A 19,634-nucleotide genomic window follows, 5' to 3' on the forward strand; every position below is an offset into this window, starting at 1 on the left:
GTTCACGAGTCAAAAACAGGCGTTCCTGTTAAAACTGCGAGTAGTAACGCGTGATTCACGGGCCTTATACATTTAATCTGTGCACTGCAGTGGCTAATGCCTAAACTAGCTTCATGTTTCCCACACTGATGATTGACCGCCATTGACCGCATCTGTCCTGGGCAGATGCCGGCAGAGAATAAAAAAAAAAAAAAAAAGAATAGTATAGAATAGTGCCGTGTCACTAATTACTTATCGGCTGTAATGACTTGTTGAATTGTTGTTTTAGTCGCTTCTTCCCCTCTGCCTACTTTTCCATAGGGTCCTTATGTGTTTATAACCTTAATATTTTTTTGTTTATTGGGCAGACTGTATTGCAGTGTGGAGTTTCTGGGGGAGGACACTGTGTCGGTTGTCCCAGTATCCTGGCTCTCCAAAAAGGATGGGGTAAGAACATGTTTGTGTGAACAATGTTTCTGATTGGTGTGCTACTTTTCAATTGTACAGGGAAGCGGGTACTAACATGGTTTCACTCACAGTTGCAGATGTGTTCCTGGCCAATGAACAAAGTCAGCCAACGGATAAAGAGCTGTGTGGAACCTAACCCTGGCTGGGCGCTCCACAGAGTTTGGGTTTTCCCAAAGTCCACAACTGGTACTGTTTGCATTTTAAGCTGTTAAAAAATACTGATGGGGGGGGGGGGAGATCATGACTCATTATTCTGAGGAAAAAGGATGGCTGAAATGTATTGATTATGGTACTTTATGCACACAGATCATTACGAAGGGGCCAGGCTCATGGCAAAAGAAATGAAATGTCTATGCCTATTGCACACTGATAGTTGGACTATTTTTTATTTATTTTGAATACCATTTTACTCATCTTGCAGATTTTCCAAGCTTGTCCCATGTGAGCGAGCGGGGCCCAGGCCCCATGTATAGCACCCCAGCCAGATCATATAGCACCCCAGCCAGACCAGGTAAGAGTGGCATGTACTGCTGTGGTGTTGTGGTGTCTACCTGTCATGTCTTTATTTAGTTTCCCTCCAAATGCCAGAAGCCAAAGCCAACACCATAAAGTTTCCTGCTTTAAGGTTTTCAGTTAGCTCTGTGATTGGCTTTTTTTGATTGAATACCATTTTACTCATCTTGCAGATTTTCCGAGCTCATCCCCTGTGAGCGAAAACCACATGAGCCCAGGCCTCATGTATAGCACCCCAGCCAGACCAGGTAAGAGTGGCATGTACTGCTGTGGTGTTGTGATGTCTACCTGTTAATGTCTTAATTTATTTTCCTTCAAATGCCAGAAGCCAAAGCATGCTGCCAACACCATATAGTTTCCTGCTAACCCCTTTCCTTTATCCCTTTTGTTTTTCAGTTAGGTCTGTGATGCCATCGCCCAAGAAAACGGCTCCAGCACCATTGACTCCATGTACCCCTCTACCGAATCGATGCTGCTCTGCAGATGCTGGTATGGAACTACTTCATGTTGCATGCAGGGATATATTTTGAGTTTAATTTAGTTTTATGTCAATGTACTTATAGCCACATCTGTGTTTATCTAGATTTCCAGAGGTCTGTACATCAGCAGTTCTCAGACTTGCGGGAGCAACTCCGTGAGCTTGCACAGAGTGTGAGGGAACTGGCCCAGAGCATGCGGCCTGGGGAGTCTGGAGCCCAGGGAGAAGTGCTGGATGTACTGGACCCTGCCCAAACAGAGGAGCTGCTGGTCTTTGAGGCCAGGTTGAAGGACCGGGAACATCAGAGGAAGATGGTGAGTGTCTGCAGGGCAGAACTTTGTCTTATTTTTGCAGGGAAGGGTACAGTAAATTACTCTTTGTTTTGCAGACACAATACCTAGGTGCCATTGGTGGCAGAGACTTGGCGGACACAGTCCGACGGGTGCTGTCAGCTGTTGCCACACATGCGGTGTGGAGCGCCTACAGTGTGCACGGGAAGAAGGGGAAGAAGCCACTGAAGAGTATGACACTCTTGTCAATGTTCTAACACGTAAGAAATGGTTCATATTTTTAATATTTTTTAATACATCGTCTTTATTCCATGACCGATGTGAATTGAAACCATTACCTTTCTTGATAACTTAAAGGTGCAGTTATGGTCTCCATGCCGAAGGCTACGACGGCGGAGGTGGCCGCCCAGCTGCAGGAGACATTAAAACATGCCCCTGCTAAATGCAGAAGGGTAAGTGATGTATTTTTTGGGGGGTTTCTCCTTCCCAGTGACACTGCATGGTTCCAAAGATTGTTTACCACTTTTTTGTGCATGTATGTGCGTTGTGTATTTACGGCCATTTCATTATGTCTTTAGGTATCTGCAGAAGTCTGCCTGAGCACATCCCATCCAAGAACAGTCCATCTGAGCACTCCCCAGCATTCTGATGAGGAAGACTTCCCTTCCTAGCTGCCCCCCAGCCCATCTGACGCCCACCCGCAGCCCATCTGAGCACAGCCCCCCCCCCCCCCCAGCCTATCTGAGCACAGCCTGTCATTTTTTTTGTAAATAACTTTTTTTTGTCAATGTTTTTTTTTTTTTTTTTTTTTTAAATCCTTTTTGTTTTTAAAACTTGTTTATCATGTTGCAGGCCAGACATTGTGTGTCCATACAGACATTTTTTTTTATAAAATAAATTGTTCTTAACTGTTAATGGTGTTGTCATAACTTTTGTACCATAATTTTGCTTGCTGCATTGACTATGACATTAATAGGCTCTTTGCACAAGCTCCACTACTTCCTGACACACTACAGGCGTATTTCTTTCCTGTCCTATACTAGTGGATGGAAGTGATTGATCAGGTGTGCTGCACACCGGATTCATCGCAATTTATATCCAATAGTATAGGACGGTAAAGAAATATGCCTGTAGAGTTTCAGGAAGTAGTGGAGCTTGTGCAAGGAGCTGATTTGTTTTGTAATGCAAATTATAAATGTAGCCAACGTTAGTGTAGACCACGTTGCAGCCATATACATCGAAATCATCACGGAAATCACAACGTTGTGTGCACATTACAGGCACGTTGCAGACACGTTGGACCTGCACGTTGCAGCAACTTGTGTGCAGATACCGCGTTTGCGTTGCATGCACGTTTAACTTGACGTTGAGTGGACCATACAAAAGTCTAAATCGCACGTTTCTGCAACATTGCTGCAACCTGATTGTGTTAGTAGGGATATCAAGAAAACAGAACAGCCGATGACACATAACATCCATAACATCTAAGACAATTACTCTTATCTGCCTGACTGAGGCATCGAAAACGGGATCAGTTTAGCCTATTTAATTTATCAAATATGCATGACGATCTCTAAATAGCCTAAATAGCTATAATGGGCGCCCTATGAATGAGGATTCCTGAGTCAAACAATGAGGCAATGAAACACCATCAACAGACACCGCCTATTTCAGTGTAACACAGCTTACAGTCAATCATATTAGGCTATCCTTATAATATATTAGCCTACACATTGCTTATGTGCACAACAGTGCACATAGAGATTTCTTGTTGCGGAAGGCTAGGCTGCATGTCGGCACTGTCATTTTCCCCACGGTGAGAGGGCCTTCTCTAAGACTAGATTGTTGCTCTACCAAAATTGGGATTCACATATCCATCCATCCAAATAAACAAATAAAGGAATAATTTATGAGAATAAATAAATACAATAATTATTTATGAGAATAAATAAACAAATCAATTGTTAAGCGATGACAGATCCAGTTGATTATGATTCCCGGTTGGACTGTGCAACATATTTGAGGGGTTATTTCGCAATATCGGATATATTTATCGTTCACAATGGTGTCAATTTCAAAGCGTTTCTCGGGTTTCACCTTTCTGCCATTAGGATCACAGTTTCTCATTTCGCCACAAATGTGCGTACGCATGGGTCAGAGTGTGCTTGGAGGTGAGCACATTCTCCGCCATTCTCCCGTCAAGTTTGTTTTTTTCATAAATCCCTAAGTTTGCTCAGGAGTGGCGTACGCATACTTTTGTGCTTAGGCTACGCAAGCTTTATAAATGAGGCCCCAGGACTGGTAGGACGGAAGCTAGTCATTCCACTGAAATAGCTGTGAATTGAAATGACATGAAATAACGAAATAATGAAACGTTAGCTATTTTGCTGCAATTGGTTCCACTTTGGATTCTGGACAAAGGTAAGGGATAAACCCAGATAACACAAAGCTAGTGGACCTACAGCGGGTCCCAAATGGACGAGCTGGCGGACCTCCGGCCGAATCTGCTGGCGGGTTCCTGGCCATTTGCACATCGAATGGCAAGCAGACCTCTGGTGGATTATTGGCATCAGGGATAGCAGTCCGCTAGTAATCGGAAATGCTCCCGCTATTGCTCCACCACCATTCCACCGGTAGTTTATTGTCTATATCCTATAGGCCCATTGGCGCTAGGCTTATGGATTTCTATTGCTAAATTAACTTACGCTGAATGTTTTTGGGGTAACCCTTCCTTTCATAGTCCCCCGATTACTAAACATTTACCTGGTAAATACATGCAAAGTATAGCCTAATACAGGGATCGGCAATAGGCAGCCCGCAGACCAAAGTTGGCACGCCAGCAATAATATCTGGCCCGCCAGATTATTTTGAGATTTTTTTTTTAACACAAAATCAGACCGACAGTCCCAAATAAAGGCTAACTATATATTCAAGCTATAATGTCCAGAGAAATTATCACAACCTAAGAAGAATGCTTATAGACAGTTTTAAGTTTATAGTTTATTAACAGTAACCGGCAGACAGTGAATTAACCAGCACGGCCAATAACGTGCTTGCTCACGTGGAAAAAAAAGTCGTCAGACTGCGCCTGCTGAAATAGCAAACAAATAAAACATCAGTTCAGTAAGTCAAATGTATATGACTCTGATGGCACGAACGGTAGGCTAAAATGCAATTAAACTGAAAGAAAAAAATAAGCTGAATCCGGACTTGATCGTGGACTGGAGTGCTTCAAGAAAGAAGAAAGAAGCTCCTGAAACGACAAAGCAGATGCGCTATAGGTAGGCCTATATACGAATTACAACAAGACATTCATTATCTAAATCAAAAATACAATTGGGATTTTAAATACAATAACAGGCTTAGTAGCCTACTCACTTAACTGGCGAAAGGAATGATCCCCGCATTAGACAAGGCTAATTGATTTCCAAACAACATCCCTTGGCAGCGATGCGCTCAGAAGTGCGGAGTCTATGAGTGCCTTTTGGATAGCATGCTCAATGTTCCCCTCCACCTATGTCTGCGAGTCCTCCTTTTCATCCATGAATGCGATAAAGGAATCGACCGAAAGGAATCGACCGACGCACAAACACCTGGAGAACTGTCTTCGGATTAATATGACGTCCATATCACCAGACATCCGGAGAATAGTGACAGACGGGAGATGTCACTTTTCACACTAAGTGAGTAGGCTACTAAGCCTGTTATTGTATTTAAAATCCCAATTATATTTTTAATTTAGATAATGAATGTCTCTCTTAGGCCTACCTAAGGTAGTGCATCTGCTCTGTCGTTTCAGGAGCTTTCATTATCAATATCATTATCAATTTATTTTTCACTATCAATTCATAAAATTTACCGTGGATTTTGGTTCTGGCCTGCCATGTAATGGCTTGGAAAAAATCTGGCCCAAGGCCAAACTTAATTGCCAACCCCTGGCCTAATATGTAATGGGTAATTACTGAGACACCTATACAGTATAATTTCAAAACAGGAATATTTCAAATGTTCAATTACTGCACATAAATTCAATAACGGACATAGCACCACCAGGTAACCACATTTGTACATAGCTTCTATAACATCCAGTGACAAAGAAAAATCTTCCCCTGAACCCCTGTCCTTCCGCATGGGAGTCAGACGCTTTATCCACTATACTACCGAGGATTTGGACAGTGCATGGTGTCATAGTGTATTTATTTTAGTGCGCTGGGACTACTGCCTCTAGTGGTGGCAACATAGAACTGCAGGTCAACAATGGGATGGAGAGAAAGGGGGAAGGAGGGAGGGAGTGACAACCAGACAAATGCTATCTATGGTGCACTGGCTTACAGCCATGCACAAAAAGGTTTCAAAGATGATAATAAGGTTTCAAAGATGATCATACACTGACCTCTTTGGGTTAAAAATGGAATTACACATCAATCATGACAAACCTGGAGAACTCGCATGTGATTCTAACAGTAAAATGAGTTTGAGATGATAAAATCTATATTTTAATTCATATTTAACTTTGATTCGCATATCTGAATCAAACCTTACCCTAAGACATTGTGAGTGGCAGCCCCCTGACATGCTGGATTAACAAGGTGACAAAAACATCATTTTCCACCTTAGAAACATTGTAGAACCATTTATAAAGTACGACCATTTATAAATCAAAAGATTTTGAAAAACGGATTCATGGCTTTATTATAAGACGACTTGATTACTGTAATTAATTTTTCACTGGCCTCCTGAAAAAAAAAATGCGGAGACTTTAGCTCATTCAAAGCTCTGCAGCTGGGCTACTGTATTAATCAGAACCAAGAGGAGAGAGCACAGCACATTAGACCAGTCTTGGCTGCTCTGCACTGGCTTCCGGTTACATTTAGAGTTGATTTTAAGGTCCTCCTCCCTATACACAATATACAAACAACCAAGCTTGCTACTGTAACTCCCTTGTCTAAATGCCTTCAAAACACTGCGATCATCTGCTCCTGCTTTATAAGAGGTTCCCAGCAACAGTTGTTCGGGGATGCAGCCTTTGTCATTATGCCCCAAAGCTATGGAATACACTACCTATATAGTAGATATCAGGAAGCCAAATATTTTTTTTAAAGAAAGCTAAAAGCATATCTCCTCACTTTAGCCTTTAACTGGCTCCTTTTGCACTTGCTTGCTACTGCACCTCTTTTAAAATGTTATATTTTATCTGTACCCACAGCATAATAGGGCACAGCATTTTTTTTATGCTTAACTGTCATTGGAAAGATAGAGTTACAGTATGTACAGTAGGAAGGAGGTTTTGTATGAAAAATGCTATACAAATAAAGTTATTATTATTATTATTAAGGCAGCATAAAACATGATTTTGGGGGGGCTCTATGATATAAGGTACAGCAGTTCCATCTACAGTTAGATAACAATAGATAGATAGATAGATAGATAGATAGATAGATACATACATAGATACATAGATACATAGATACATAGATGATATTAATTCATCATGTTTGAGGTAGGATGTGACAGCTTAGTGGGTGTGCCCTTGGGAGGTGTCATTTACATTTGAAACAGGAAAGGGAAGGAAAACAAAGCTTCTTGCCTGTCCTCGCCTCCTCTTTGCTGCTTTTCTTAGTACTCACAGAAATAGAACCTGACAGTTGGAGCGAGTTCAAACATCCGCAACCCCCTGTCAGTGCACCTGCTCTCAGAGACAGATACTAAAAGATGGGGGGAGAGATATGGAGGAGAGAAGAGCTAGCGAGAGAGAAATTGTGTTTTTGTGTGATGGTTTAACACCGTGGGGACAGGGGGCCACAGTGATACAATCCTATTGAGGCGCTGTACAAAAACCTCCTCCCATTCACTTACACACAGGAGAGCACAGCTGACAACCTGGAATGTATGAGTTCCTGGATATCATCAATAATGAGATTCGACAGGATTTCAGACACCTTTTAGAATCAAAAATTTAATTTAAAATTAATATTTGTTTGTAAACACACTAAAATAGAGTGATTCCTATAGTTTAGATAGGGTTGTTTGTTTCCCTCTTGCTTGACAACAACACACCTGCTTGTGCCAAATTGGACTAGATCAGTATGTTCTTTAACTTGCTCATGGAAAACAACAATGTGTTTCAGTATCAGTTTTCAGTTTCAGTTAAGTTTTGATTATGAAGGGAACTGTGGCTTTTTGGAAGAGCAGACAATCAATGTGACTCTGCAAGTCAAGCCTACTTTGGGGATGGAACAAAACTCACAGTTTTAGGTAAGTTCAACTCATCTAAAGTCATGTTGCTCAAATTAATCAAAAACCCTGAAATGGGTATCTATCTGGTTACAAGAGAATAATTTGTGTTCTGTCAAGAGCTGAATTAATGGTTTGATCTGAAAACACTGTGACGACTCAGCCAGCCTACTTTGGCAGTGGAACCAAACTGACCGTTTTAGGTAAATATGTTCAAAATGTTTGAATAACTGGGCACTTATTCTCATTGGAGTCTTTGTCAATGGCATCTTAGCATGAAGTGAATACAGTAGTTCTACAACAATGAAGAGCAGAAACAGAAAACATGTCAGTTATGATCAGCATATTATGATTACTGTAGCTTCAGAACTGTGAATAACGAGAACCCAGCAATCTTTGGAGCTGGAACAAAACTGACTGTTTTGGGTAAGAAAACGTTTGTGATGATATAATTTATGTCAATTTAATCAGTGTTCACTGAAGTAGCTATATGAGAATGTGACTATAATATACAGTACAGGATACTATTGGTACGCTTAGGCTACTCCACTCAACCCGTTTTGATGTTAAGCTTGTGCAGTGTGCCAACTATGAAGCCTACTTTGGACCAGGCACAAAATTGACTGTTCTTGGTGAGTAATCCATGTTAAATGTTTGGGTTGAGACTGAATACCGATGCAAAAGAGATGGGATGCATATATATATATATATATATATATATATATATATATATGTCAATGGTGAACAACAGTATTTTTGTCTAATCCGCATGAGTATGAGAATGTTACAGTAGGACCTAGTAGGTGTCTTGGATAAGAGCCGAGAAAAGCCATTAATGACTTGGATTAGATACAGTGTATACTGTACAATAAAGGAGAAAAGCACTTGTTAGACCACTGCTAAATTTGAGTAGTGATGTAGTGTGCTGTGCCACTGGTGGCGGCCAGGCTTACTTCGGTGGAGGGACCAGGTTGACTGTCTTAGGTGAGAAATTTCCCTTAAATAATCCTCCCAAAATATTATGAAAACAACATGTAATTTGGACACTTTTACATTATATTATGTGGCTGGAGTTTGTAGGCAGCAGTACATGGTTGATTGATAGACTGTGATCTACTGGTTGCTGAATTTGAAAAGGAATCGTATTGGTGAAAACTAAAGTAAATCATAAATTATGAAGTTATTTCTATGTAAACTTGGGTGAAAGGTAATCTCTCTTGGATTTATGCATGTTGTAATGATCAATATGATCCTTAGAGAGTCGCAAAGACAGAGCAAACCCAGACATAAAGCTAAAACTCTAGAGGCTCTAAAGAGGAGAGTTTATGTTATAGAGTAAACACTGTGCACGTATTCGGAGGCATACTTTGGATCTGGCACTAAACTCACCATTTTAGGTAAGAAAATCTGCTGCAAACTGTTCAATATATTATGTCACATGTTGAGGACAGGGAAGAGAATGGACTTGATAAATAATTGCATAATAATTCCACTGATTAAAACATTTTGTTTCGCTGGAACAAGTGTGTGCTGCTATTTCAACTGTAAGAGTAAAATAATTGTTTGAGGGAGAGTTTAGAAGCATTGCCTATTTTCTCCTCTCATAGAATTGTGGTCATTAGAAATGTGGCTCTCTGGCCAGATCTACATTGCTGCTCTTGTAGTTGAGTTGTTCTCATCAGCTCTGTAGGCTGTGTGCCCAGACGCAGGCTTACTTTGGGACTGGAACAAAACTCACAGTTTTAGGTAAGGCAAAAACTAAAATGGCCTCATCTGGCAATATCTGTCCTAGTGATGTATTGGCTTCCATGACTACGTAGAGCTGATTAGATATTAATTTCGGTTTATTTTAGTTTTAAAGTGTTATGAAAAACACTTGTTATTAATAAGATGTTCAGCAGTCTAATGGGGTCATCAAAAGAGTAAGGATGATATAATTTCCGTAAGGTTTTCTGTGTATTTGTGTCTGAGTATAGCATAGAATAACTAGGAATTGGTGCAAAAGACAGCAGGTTGCAGTGTACTGAGAATGTTGAGCAGGGTGTTTTTCTGTAGCCTTCTATCAGTGTGAACTACAACCCAGCTTACTTCGGCGGTGGCACCAAACTCACCGTCCTAGGTGAGAAATCTGTGATTCAGTCTTTAAACTGTGGCCTTATGGATTATTTGTTTGAGCAGAGAGCAGAGTAAGAGGGTATAAGGTGTTGACCATGATCTGGTTTCATTACAGGGTTCAGTCGTTGGCTTGGATGACTCCTATAATGTTGTGACAGTTGTAATAAAAGGTTTCTTCAAATATTATATCACATGCTTAGGTCAGTTAAGAGAATGGTCATGATAAATAATGTTTAGTAATTCCACTGATTAAGACATTTTGTTAATAATTAATTAATTGACAAGTGGATGTTGCTTTTTCAACTGTGTAAAATAATTGTTTATAGGATAGAAGCATTGGCTATGCTATCCTGTCATAGAATTGTAAAAATCTACATTGCTGCTCGGATAGTACAGTTGTTCTTATCAGATCCGTAAGCTGTACATTTCCAGAAGCAAAAGACAGCAAGCTGTGGTGTACTGAGATAGAATGTTGAGCGGAGTGTTTTTTCTGTAGCCTTCTATCAGTGTGAGCAACAACTACCCAGCGTACTTCGGCGGTGGTACCAAACTCACTGTCCTAGGTGAGAAATCTGTAATCTTTAAACTGTGACCTTATAGATACCTCTGAAACACACAAGGTCATTATACGAATCATTTGTTTGAGCAGAGAGTAAGATTACAAGGTGTTGACTTGGTCATGATCTGGTTTTCATTAGGGGGTTCAGTCATGATGTTGCATGGCAGATAAGGTGTCCTCAAACTAGCAAAGAAATTGTACTTTGACATGTCAGTGTGGTGTAGTTGAGTCCCTATGCTAATAATGTTGGGGTCTGCCTCTGAAAGCTGAGTTTGGTCCTGGGACCTGGCTCACCGTTGTGGGTAAGACATTAACCCCCTTAAATCCTTCCTGCTAATTAATGAATAATTGTAGACCCTAGACCCAAGAACATGCTGAAATGAATGTAATAATCTGACTAGCTACAGTAGACGGGCAGGAAAAGCAAGATAAATCAAGCAAGATAAATCAAGAAATCTCCTCTAACTGAGAGGTGAGGTGAAAGGACGAAAAGATGGTCATGGAAGAAGATAGACATCTCCGGACTGTGGAAGGGACAGGGAGTGATGAAGTTAAGCGGACAGCTGTTTATAATCCAGTGATGAGATATAAATGCAAGGATGAAATAATGTTATTGCTTCTTTCTGCTATGTAAATACAAAACAAACTGGTGTATTCTGAATCCTTGCTGGAATAGCCTTAGTTTTCTGCTTGTGAGAATGTGCTGTGCTCTGGTAGCTATGCTGCCTACTTTGGAGGGGGGACTAAGCTGACTGTTCTCGGTAAGAAAGCTGTGACGATTACATAATATCTTTTATTCCTCAAAAGGCTTAATTCCACAACGGCATGGGAAAAAAAGGATAATCATTGATGAATGAAAAATGTACTTGACTGTTTGGATTGAAAAAAGAGACAGCTGGATTGACTATTCAATGTCAAGACTTCTATTTATCTCCTTCCAGACCCAAACATCAATGTCACTGCACCCACAGTCAAAGTCTTGAAACCTTCTCAGCGGGAGTGTAAGGACAAGCAAGAAAACAAAAAGAAGAAGACCCTGGTGTGTGTGGCCACTGACTTCTACCCTGACCATGTCAGCGTGTCCTGGAAGGTTGCTGGGACACCAAGAGTCAAGGGAGTGGGGACCGACAATTGGGCCAAGTGGAATGAAGACAGAAAAAGATACAGCATCACCAGCAGACTGAGAGTGCCGGCCAAAGAGTGGTACAAACCCACTAGGGAGTTTGAATGCATTGTCAGCTTCTGCAATGGTACAGATTACCAGGATGAGATAAAAGATAAGATTACAGGAGAAAAAGGTACACACAGCAAACGCTTAGAAGCTAATTAAACTTGTACGATCATCTAACAAATATGATGGTGAATATTATGTTTCTTAATTAATTCTTTGTTTCTGACAGATAAAGGTGAAAACATGAGTGCAGGTGTGTAAAAGCATTTTGTAAAAGCTCTCACTGTATCAAATTATTGGCAGACAATTGTCAGAATCATCTGAAATTATGCTTATCAAAGTTATCACAATTTCCCCTCAGAGGAATATGTGAAGATTACACTGACTGCCAAACTGGCCTATGGCATGTTCATTGTCAAAAGCAGCTTCTATGGGCTCTTCGTCATGTTCTTTGTGTGGAGGCTCCGGGTGAGTGTCCTACTGCAACAAGTCCACCCATACAATCTTATTTATTCTTATTGTATTTAATATCACTGGTTGCAGATTAAGGTTTAGAAATGTTCAAAAATGACACCATGATTTATGTAGGCTCTTTCTATTCTCTCTGTATCTTTCACAGGGTTCGTCTGGAAAGACCCAGTAACTGAGCCCAGAGTCGGAGCCCTGACCAGCTAACTTCTGGTGCCTGGACTTCTTGAGTTCTAATGTGTTTAATAATGCCATTGGCTGGGTTTCCCGAACAAGTTAAGGAGCACTTAACTACAAAGTAATTCTTAACTCCCATGCAAAGGGTTGCTTAAGAAGGGTTCCTTAAGAAGGTTATTTATCGGGAAACCCAGCCATTGTCATACATCTTTGTGAGGATGATTTTGATCTACTCATATTAACTAATGGAATTAACTGTAACCTATGGTAATTGCAATTATTGTAAAAATGAGTCAAATCTGCTTGTGTAACAAAAAAAAGCTCTATGAAAATTATCTGCTACCACATAATGTTATGTTTGTGACATGTAGGCCTATGGAAATGAATGCATAATAGATTATTTTCACTTTTGAAAGCATAATCCTACTGCTATGATATTCTGAAAGCTGCAACTGCAAACATATTGTACTACATGTTACAGGTTATTCAGTGTTATTTTGATCTCAATCTGTATTATTTCTTATCTATAATAAAGTTTTAAAAATCACTGTGAGTCTGGTTGATATTTTAAATGTTTGTGTCTCTTTGACAAAGACAATGGAAAGTGCAGTGTTGCTGTTTTAACTTTTCTTCGTAGCTTCATCATTTCCAGAGGACGTGCATGAAAGCAGGATATTTTGGGTGGCAGGGTTTTTCATTCTGACATGAGTTTCTGAGAAATACGCCGCTCACAGCCCACACATTGAGGAGGTTTCCGTTTGCTTTGCAGCGCACCACCTTGTCCCAGATGTGAGAGCTCAGTGTGGGTTTATCTGGGTCATGTCTAGTTTTCCACTGAGCAAAACTGAGAGATGACCGCAGTTTATCTCTTAACATGTGAATTGTGCTCATCTTTTCACTTGCCCAAATGGAGTTATCGTCTTAAATGAAATACAGGACAATTAGGCTTGGCCTACTCAATTCTTCACTCTTGTGATGTCCTGAACTATAGCTCTGTGGTATCCTATGGCTTAAAATCTGTCCATGAGTAAAGAATGAGCTTTCTTACACAAAGGCCTATGTCCTTACTAGGCTACTCTAACAATATGATCAGTGAGTGAGCTCGGGGGGAGGGGTGAATCTAGCGTAGACCTGTAGCCTAACTGGTGATGAATTTGGCTGATTTTCAGAGAAATGTCTTTTAATCTGATCCTGTTAGCCGTTTCTAATTATGATGATTGACCCCTGAGTATGGCTGTCGGATGGAGTTTTCTGTAAGAAACGGTGTCTCCCTTCCATAGACTTATGAGATAAAGATGACATTCTTAGAGCTGGTACATTCTGTGCCAAACAGCAATTGTTGTGGTTAGAGAGAGAGACCTAGGCTTGGATGCAAGGCCATAAACAACGACCAGTCCAGACCAGTCTTATCGGTGAAGAGGGGGGGGGACACTCGAACCACTTAAGAGCGTTGCAACGAGACCAATGCTTTGATTTGAGTCAAGACAGCATACAGTCAGGTCAGGTCATAATTAGACTATATGCCATCGTCTTTTGTATGTTAAACCTGATGTAATTAAACAGCTTTTGATTGTCGCTCAAATCCTGTGTGTGAGATTGGGGGCCGTCTTTTATTGAAATCAAAACACAACGCAGAGCTGAATAAGGACAATGATAAAAGACAACGAAAGTCAACAATTGGTGCCGTGACGATATGTTATATGTTACCTCTGGGGACAAGAAGAATTCCCCAACTGAGGGCCTGTGAGAGACCAGGAGATAATCATCCACGTAAGACGTGGGATGGTTTTATATGTATGTAGCCTCTGGGGACAAGTAGTATTCTCCAAACGAGGTCCTGTGAAATATCAGGCGATACCATCCACGTGAAATACGGGGGATGGTTGTGTTTTTGTTAGTTTTAAGGTAAACCTGTGCGGGACACAGGACCGAATGCGAGAGCGCTGTCATTTTTGTGGGAGCAGAGGCCATGGGAGAAAGAACTGTAAACAGAGGAGAGAACAGCTGTCCTAACTTCATACCCGGCTCCCCATTATCAGTAGATGCCACCGCTCCGCGTCCTAGGCCGCCCTGTTACAAAAGCCAGAAGGCCTGTATGTAACAACCACCTTGAACGGATGCCAATGTAGAGTTCCTCCTTGACGCGAGGGGGGGGGTGGCTACCGTCACTCCACATTGCTGTCTAGAGGGAACCGACACCAAATGAGAGAGCGAAAGCAAGGCATGCATGGTGCAGGGGGGGGGGGGGGGCTATTTTGGGTGAGAAAAACCAGGCCATTCCTGCTGGAATTGGGATCTGTGTCTTTCACGACCTCTGTGTGGGTGGGACCGGTAGGATAACCCCTACTGGGTCTTGATGTGATGAAGGTCAAAAGACACACTTGTGGAGACACTCCCGAGAGTCAAGGTAACACTCTGGCTGACCAAGCAGCAAAACAGTCAGCTTGAGACAGAGAGAGACCATACAAGCAAATTTGTCCTCAGTCCAACCCGCACCCCCGTATCAGATTGATAGAATCACTGTCATTAAGGTGATGCAGGCAGAGACTGGGGGGGGGGGGTTGACATGGAGGGAGAATGGTGCAAAAATGGACACAGACGAAGTGTAGCGACAGGGTCAGAAATTGGTTGCACCACAACGGTTGCTCCCTTATCTGTTAACACAGATTCACTCCACTGTTCTTACCATCCTCAGAGTAGTGGACTCAGACTGAATGAATGAACCGTGTCGTCAAGGAGAGACTCACAAAGTCATCAGGAGGGCGTGCTTTGGCCCGGCGCTTTGAGTCTCGAGCTTTGCTCCATTCGAGCAACACACAATCAGGAGACGGGCCTTAGCCCTTTCAAGGTCATCTGTGGCAAGCGTTGAGTGGTTACTGTGAGGAATTGAACATGGCTGTGGCCAGGGCTCACAAACAGGTGCTGGCAGCATGGAGCGAGATCCCTGAGGGGGGACATGCTCTAATTCCAGGCCAGTACGTGATGATAAAGAAGTTTCAAGAGAGACATTAGATGCGAAGTGGGAGGAGCCTTATCAGATCTGGCTCATCACCCACACAGCAGTTAAGGTAGTAGGGAAACCCAACTGGAGCCAAGCTAGTTAATGTAAGGTGGTCGAGACACCTGACACAGATTAAGCTAAACCTCAAAGTAAATGTACACCAATAGATTGGATAGCTGGTAGAGCCAAAACACTCCAGACTAACAACATCGTGGTAGGATAGCGTCAGTCTTAGCACCCCAAAATCAGGGACAGTGGTGGCAGCTGTTGTTCGAGCAGAGCCCTTGAGCTAAAGATCCATATGTCTAGCGATGGGGACCGTCTTGGGGTGAAGATAGCAAATATTGGAGAATTAAACTGTAATGTTCCAATTTGTTCCAACTGTTCGGATGACTGTAGCGCTGCTAAAGGGCTAGAGAGAATGGGTGCTGGGACCGTAGGCAGTTTAGAACGAACCTTCCCACAGGTCAAGTCTGGAGTCGACAGTGGCTCGTCTATAAAAAGATAATGAATAATAACCTCTATATATGATCTGAGAGAGGGAGAGAGAGGAGACATGCTCTCACAATTAGAAAGTGGAATGCATAATGCTGTCGCAGTTTTCTTGTGTTTTTCTGTGCTCACAGGTGGAGTTGGAGAGAAGGCCTTCCGGGTTGACTTGGGACACGGTGGCCACGTGTGCTGGAGCTCAACAGGGAAGACTAAACTACTCCGGGTGGAGACGTCGACAACCAAGACGGGACACTTGAACCTTCACCCCACATACACTAACCTTTTCATCCTCCATTCAAGGATTGCTGGTTAGGGAGAAGGAAGCTGATGTGAAGTGTGTGGATTATTGTCATACTGTGAATAAAACTCCAGGTTGCATTTGAAATATACTAATTAAAACGGAGACAGGGGTATTGTGAAGTGTATTTTGTTAAAAAGGTTTTTTTTTTATCTCTGGGTCGGGGACCCTCGAATGTGGAGCAATTTTCCTTTCACAGCAGAAATTCACACAGCAATACATGAAGTGATCTGAAAGATAAATGTTTCGCTTTGCTTTAGAATTGTAATCATGCTAGAGGAAGGTATGATTACAGTATGTTATGGTTTAGACATTAACCTGTTTTAGCTTAGGCATGTTTCCATGTTTGCTTCTTTTTCTTTCTGCATAATGCCATTTCTTTCTGCATAATGGCAGGTTTAGGTTTTGGAAGTCAACATTTCTCTTGATCATTATGATTTTGCGTGTTCTCGTATAATCTAGAGGGAATTGATGAATTTGGCAGATTTTCAGAGAAATGTCTTTTAATCTTATCCTGTTAGCCGTTTCTATTTATGATGATTGACGATTTAAATAAAAACACAACACAGAGCTTAAGAAGGACAATAATAAAAGACAACGAAAGTCAACACTGGTAACAGGAAATCAAATGTTCTTTCCATGCCATGGTGTGAGTTAGTGGCCATGGCGAGACGAGTCTTGAGGGGGTGAAGCAGCTTGAAGCGTTGCGGGGGTGGAGCGCAACAGCAGATCGAGGACAGGATGTGGTCACATATAGCACGCTGTCGCTCCAGCAAGGCGCTGAGAAACGGCGCCCGTGTGCAACCTTGCAAACTCACCACAACCCACGCCGTGCACCTGCGGCTTTGCAGTCTTCGCTCTGCAGCTCTCTGCAACACAAAACAAAACGACAAAAAAGCTTTTACAGAGACTGTCGAACACGGGAGGATGATTCCTATCTATGTCAACTGAAATGTACGACATGGCCTAGTGAGTTACATGTGCTATGCCATATCATCACACAGCTGTTTGTTCTAATCTGGTGCAGGTAAATGTTGTGCCGTATCTCATTAGGCAAGAACTGCTCATAAAACATGTTTCATTGAGTCGTCTATTCTGAGGCAAAGACAAGATCAGAGATGCGTATAGTATGGTTGTAAGAAACGTGCCTCTCAGGGTGCATCGATTTATACAGAAATGGGGAACGACAGAACCTGACAAGTTTGATGCTGTAAACACTGAATACCACCTACTAGCAAACAAAACATGTTCAGTCACAATTATACTGTTAAAACTAAGATGCCTGGATAAAAAAATATGTTTTCCAACGGATATATTTGACGAAAGTAGATTAATAAGCAAGCCGATTTTCATCGCTAACTCAGAGCGGGGAAAGCCATGAACGCAATCTATTCGTGGACTACAAGAACGCGTCATTGATACCTTTGACTGTGCATGTCAATGGTATCAGTGACGCGTTTCTTTTAAAGATGGCGCGGTTCAATAGGGTGTAATAGTAAAATAACTGATCTAGTCAAAAGGATTTACCAAGATTCGTTCAAAAGGTTAAGTCTGGTTTATTGTGAAAAGCATACGAGCGCAAGGACTTCCTGAACAACGCAACAAGGGTGGTTTATTCAGCGAAATGCCCGTTTGGTCTTTTGCTGTGCCTTATATGCAGTCAAACCACAGGTAAGGTCCTTCCAGGATGTGATTGGCTACTGCATTGTACGTCATATGAAATGGCAGGCGTGGCCAAGAGTACAGACATGTGACATGAGAAAAAGGCGGCAATTTGGGGACAAAGGATGACAAAGGATGGTTATTCTGTTGTAGACAGATGGCCTCTCTGGAAGCCATTTTGTATGTTAGCACAGCTATGTGAATATTTGGGGGAGGTGATGAATTACAAGAGAAGTGAGAGGACAAAGGTTTAAGGTGTTTGGATGTAAATTCCTCAACAATCCCCCATTTGTGCCTGAACAGGTACACAAAAATAAAATATAAAATCCAAACACAAAGTGTAAACATTCAGCTATGCTATACATGTGGAAAGGAAGTAATCTCTCCACTAGGTGGAGAAAAAAAAAAAAAAAAAAAAAAATTTATTGTGAAATATTTAACCAAAAAATAGATTATTTTCTTTCCACGTGCAAAATCACGCACCAAAACCCCTTGTTTCAGAAATGGTCCTGGTCCAGCAGGGTGAAGGTGCGGTGGGACACGGTGTCCGTGTGGACCCCACACAGCCAGGCCGCCAGCAACACGTACAGGCTGATGAAGTGCTCCGTCTGTGGATCCACAGATGAGAGAGACAACAGAGACAAAACAGAAGAGCAAAAAGAGAGTCCTCTGGTCTGGTTTCCCTGTTCCCCTCTTTGAGTCCTCTGGTCTGGTCTCCCTGTTCCCCTCTTTGAGTCCTCTGGTCTGGTCTCCCTGTTCCCCTCTTTGGTCAGGAACGGTTATCAGCAGTCTGTTGGAGATACTCAGAAACATGGTTAAGTGCAAGCTCCTCTTCTGCATTTGAGGACAGAGTATTGGGCACCTCTTCGGACAAAATGGTCTCTTCCCTATGTCATACTTATCCGTCGCTCACGGTGAGTCGGTGACATGGCGTTGGCCCTGCATCCCACGAACCACCGTCTCCTGGTTCGGCATTCACCCATCACTCCCGGAACGACAGTTGTCTGTAAAAACACTCAGAAAAACACTCAGACCCGATGAATGTGCCTCAAACTATAAACATGAGATATTTAACATAAACATTAAAAATATATAATTGGGTTAGGAGATGCTGTATTCAGATTAAGACACTGGCAAACATTATCTATCCCCCCCACCATCATGTACAAACCTTACGTCCTCAGCTACATCTGTCTTGTCCTGTTTATTTACCTTAAAAAAAATGGGTCTATATTGGCTAGTTAAAATCTACCTTGTGGGTTGTTCAAGGGAACTCCAGCAGGTGGCGCCGAATCCCAGGTTGCAGGATTCTCCCTTTCAATTTGCCTGCGGTAACTGCGACAGTTCCTGATCCAGTGACCAGTTTTACCACAGTGAAAACACACGTCAGTTCTGTCTCCGTTTTCGTTTCCCTCCCTCGGTTTCATTCTGTAGTCCATTCTGTTTCTATCCCTACGATTCTTGTTCGTGTGACGACCCTGTGGTCGTTGTTGGTTGGGAGCAGACGGAAAAACAGAGTTGGGAGGCGGGGCAGCAGCTACAACAGCGGGTGAACCAGTCATAGTTTGGGAAAGAGGTGTGAGCTCTGAGTGCCGAGTCGGCGTGATAGAGTTCAAAATGGAATGACTAGGAGGGGGGAGGGACTCTGAATATTCACCTCTCTGATTAACTTCCTCAGCTACGCGTCTTTCTGACTTGAAAAAACACTCGTGTGCGACTATTTCCCACT

The 19,634-nt window shown here is 42.1% G+C and overlaps 1 protein-coding gene across 1 annotated transcript in view; it reads left to right on the forward strand.

Annotated features, from left to right (window-relative positions):
• LOC311309632 (T-cell receptor beta-1 chain C region) overlaps positions 1 to 12,566 on the forward strand; it is a gene marked incomplete at its 5' end in the record, with an annotated part of 31,710 nt that extends 19,144 nt beyond the window's left edge. Inside the window, 5 exons of the mRNA XM_084438963.1 lie at positions 8,126 to 8,165; positions 11,578 to 11,934; positions 12,037 to 12,060; positions 12,169 to 12,275; positions 12,427 to 12,566. Coding sequence (XP_084295089.1) covers positions 8,126 to 8,165; positions 11,578 to 11,934; positions 12,037 to 12,060; positions 12,169 to 12,275; positions 12,427 to 12,450 — 552 coding nt within the window. The 3' untranslated portion in view covers positions 12,451 to 12,566. The remainder of the gene's footprint in view (positions 1 to 8,125; positions 8,166 to 11,577; positions 11,935 to 12,036; positions 12,061 to 12,168; positions 12,276 to 12,426) is intronic.
• Between the last annotated feature and the right edge of the window lie 7,068 nt (positions 12,567 to 19,634).

This window comes from Borostomias antarcticus, assembly GCF_949987555.1.
Source record: "Borostomias antarcticus genome assembly, chromosome: 5".
NCBI classification, from domain to species: domain Eukaryota; kingdom Metazoa; phylum Chordata; class Actinopteri; order Stomiiformes; family Stomiidae; genus Borostomias; species Borostomias antarcticus.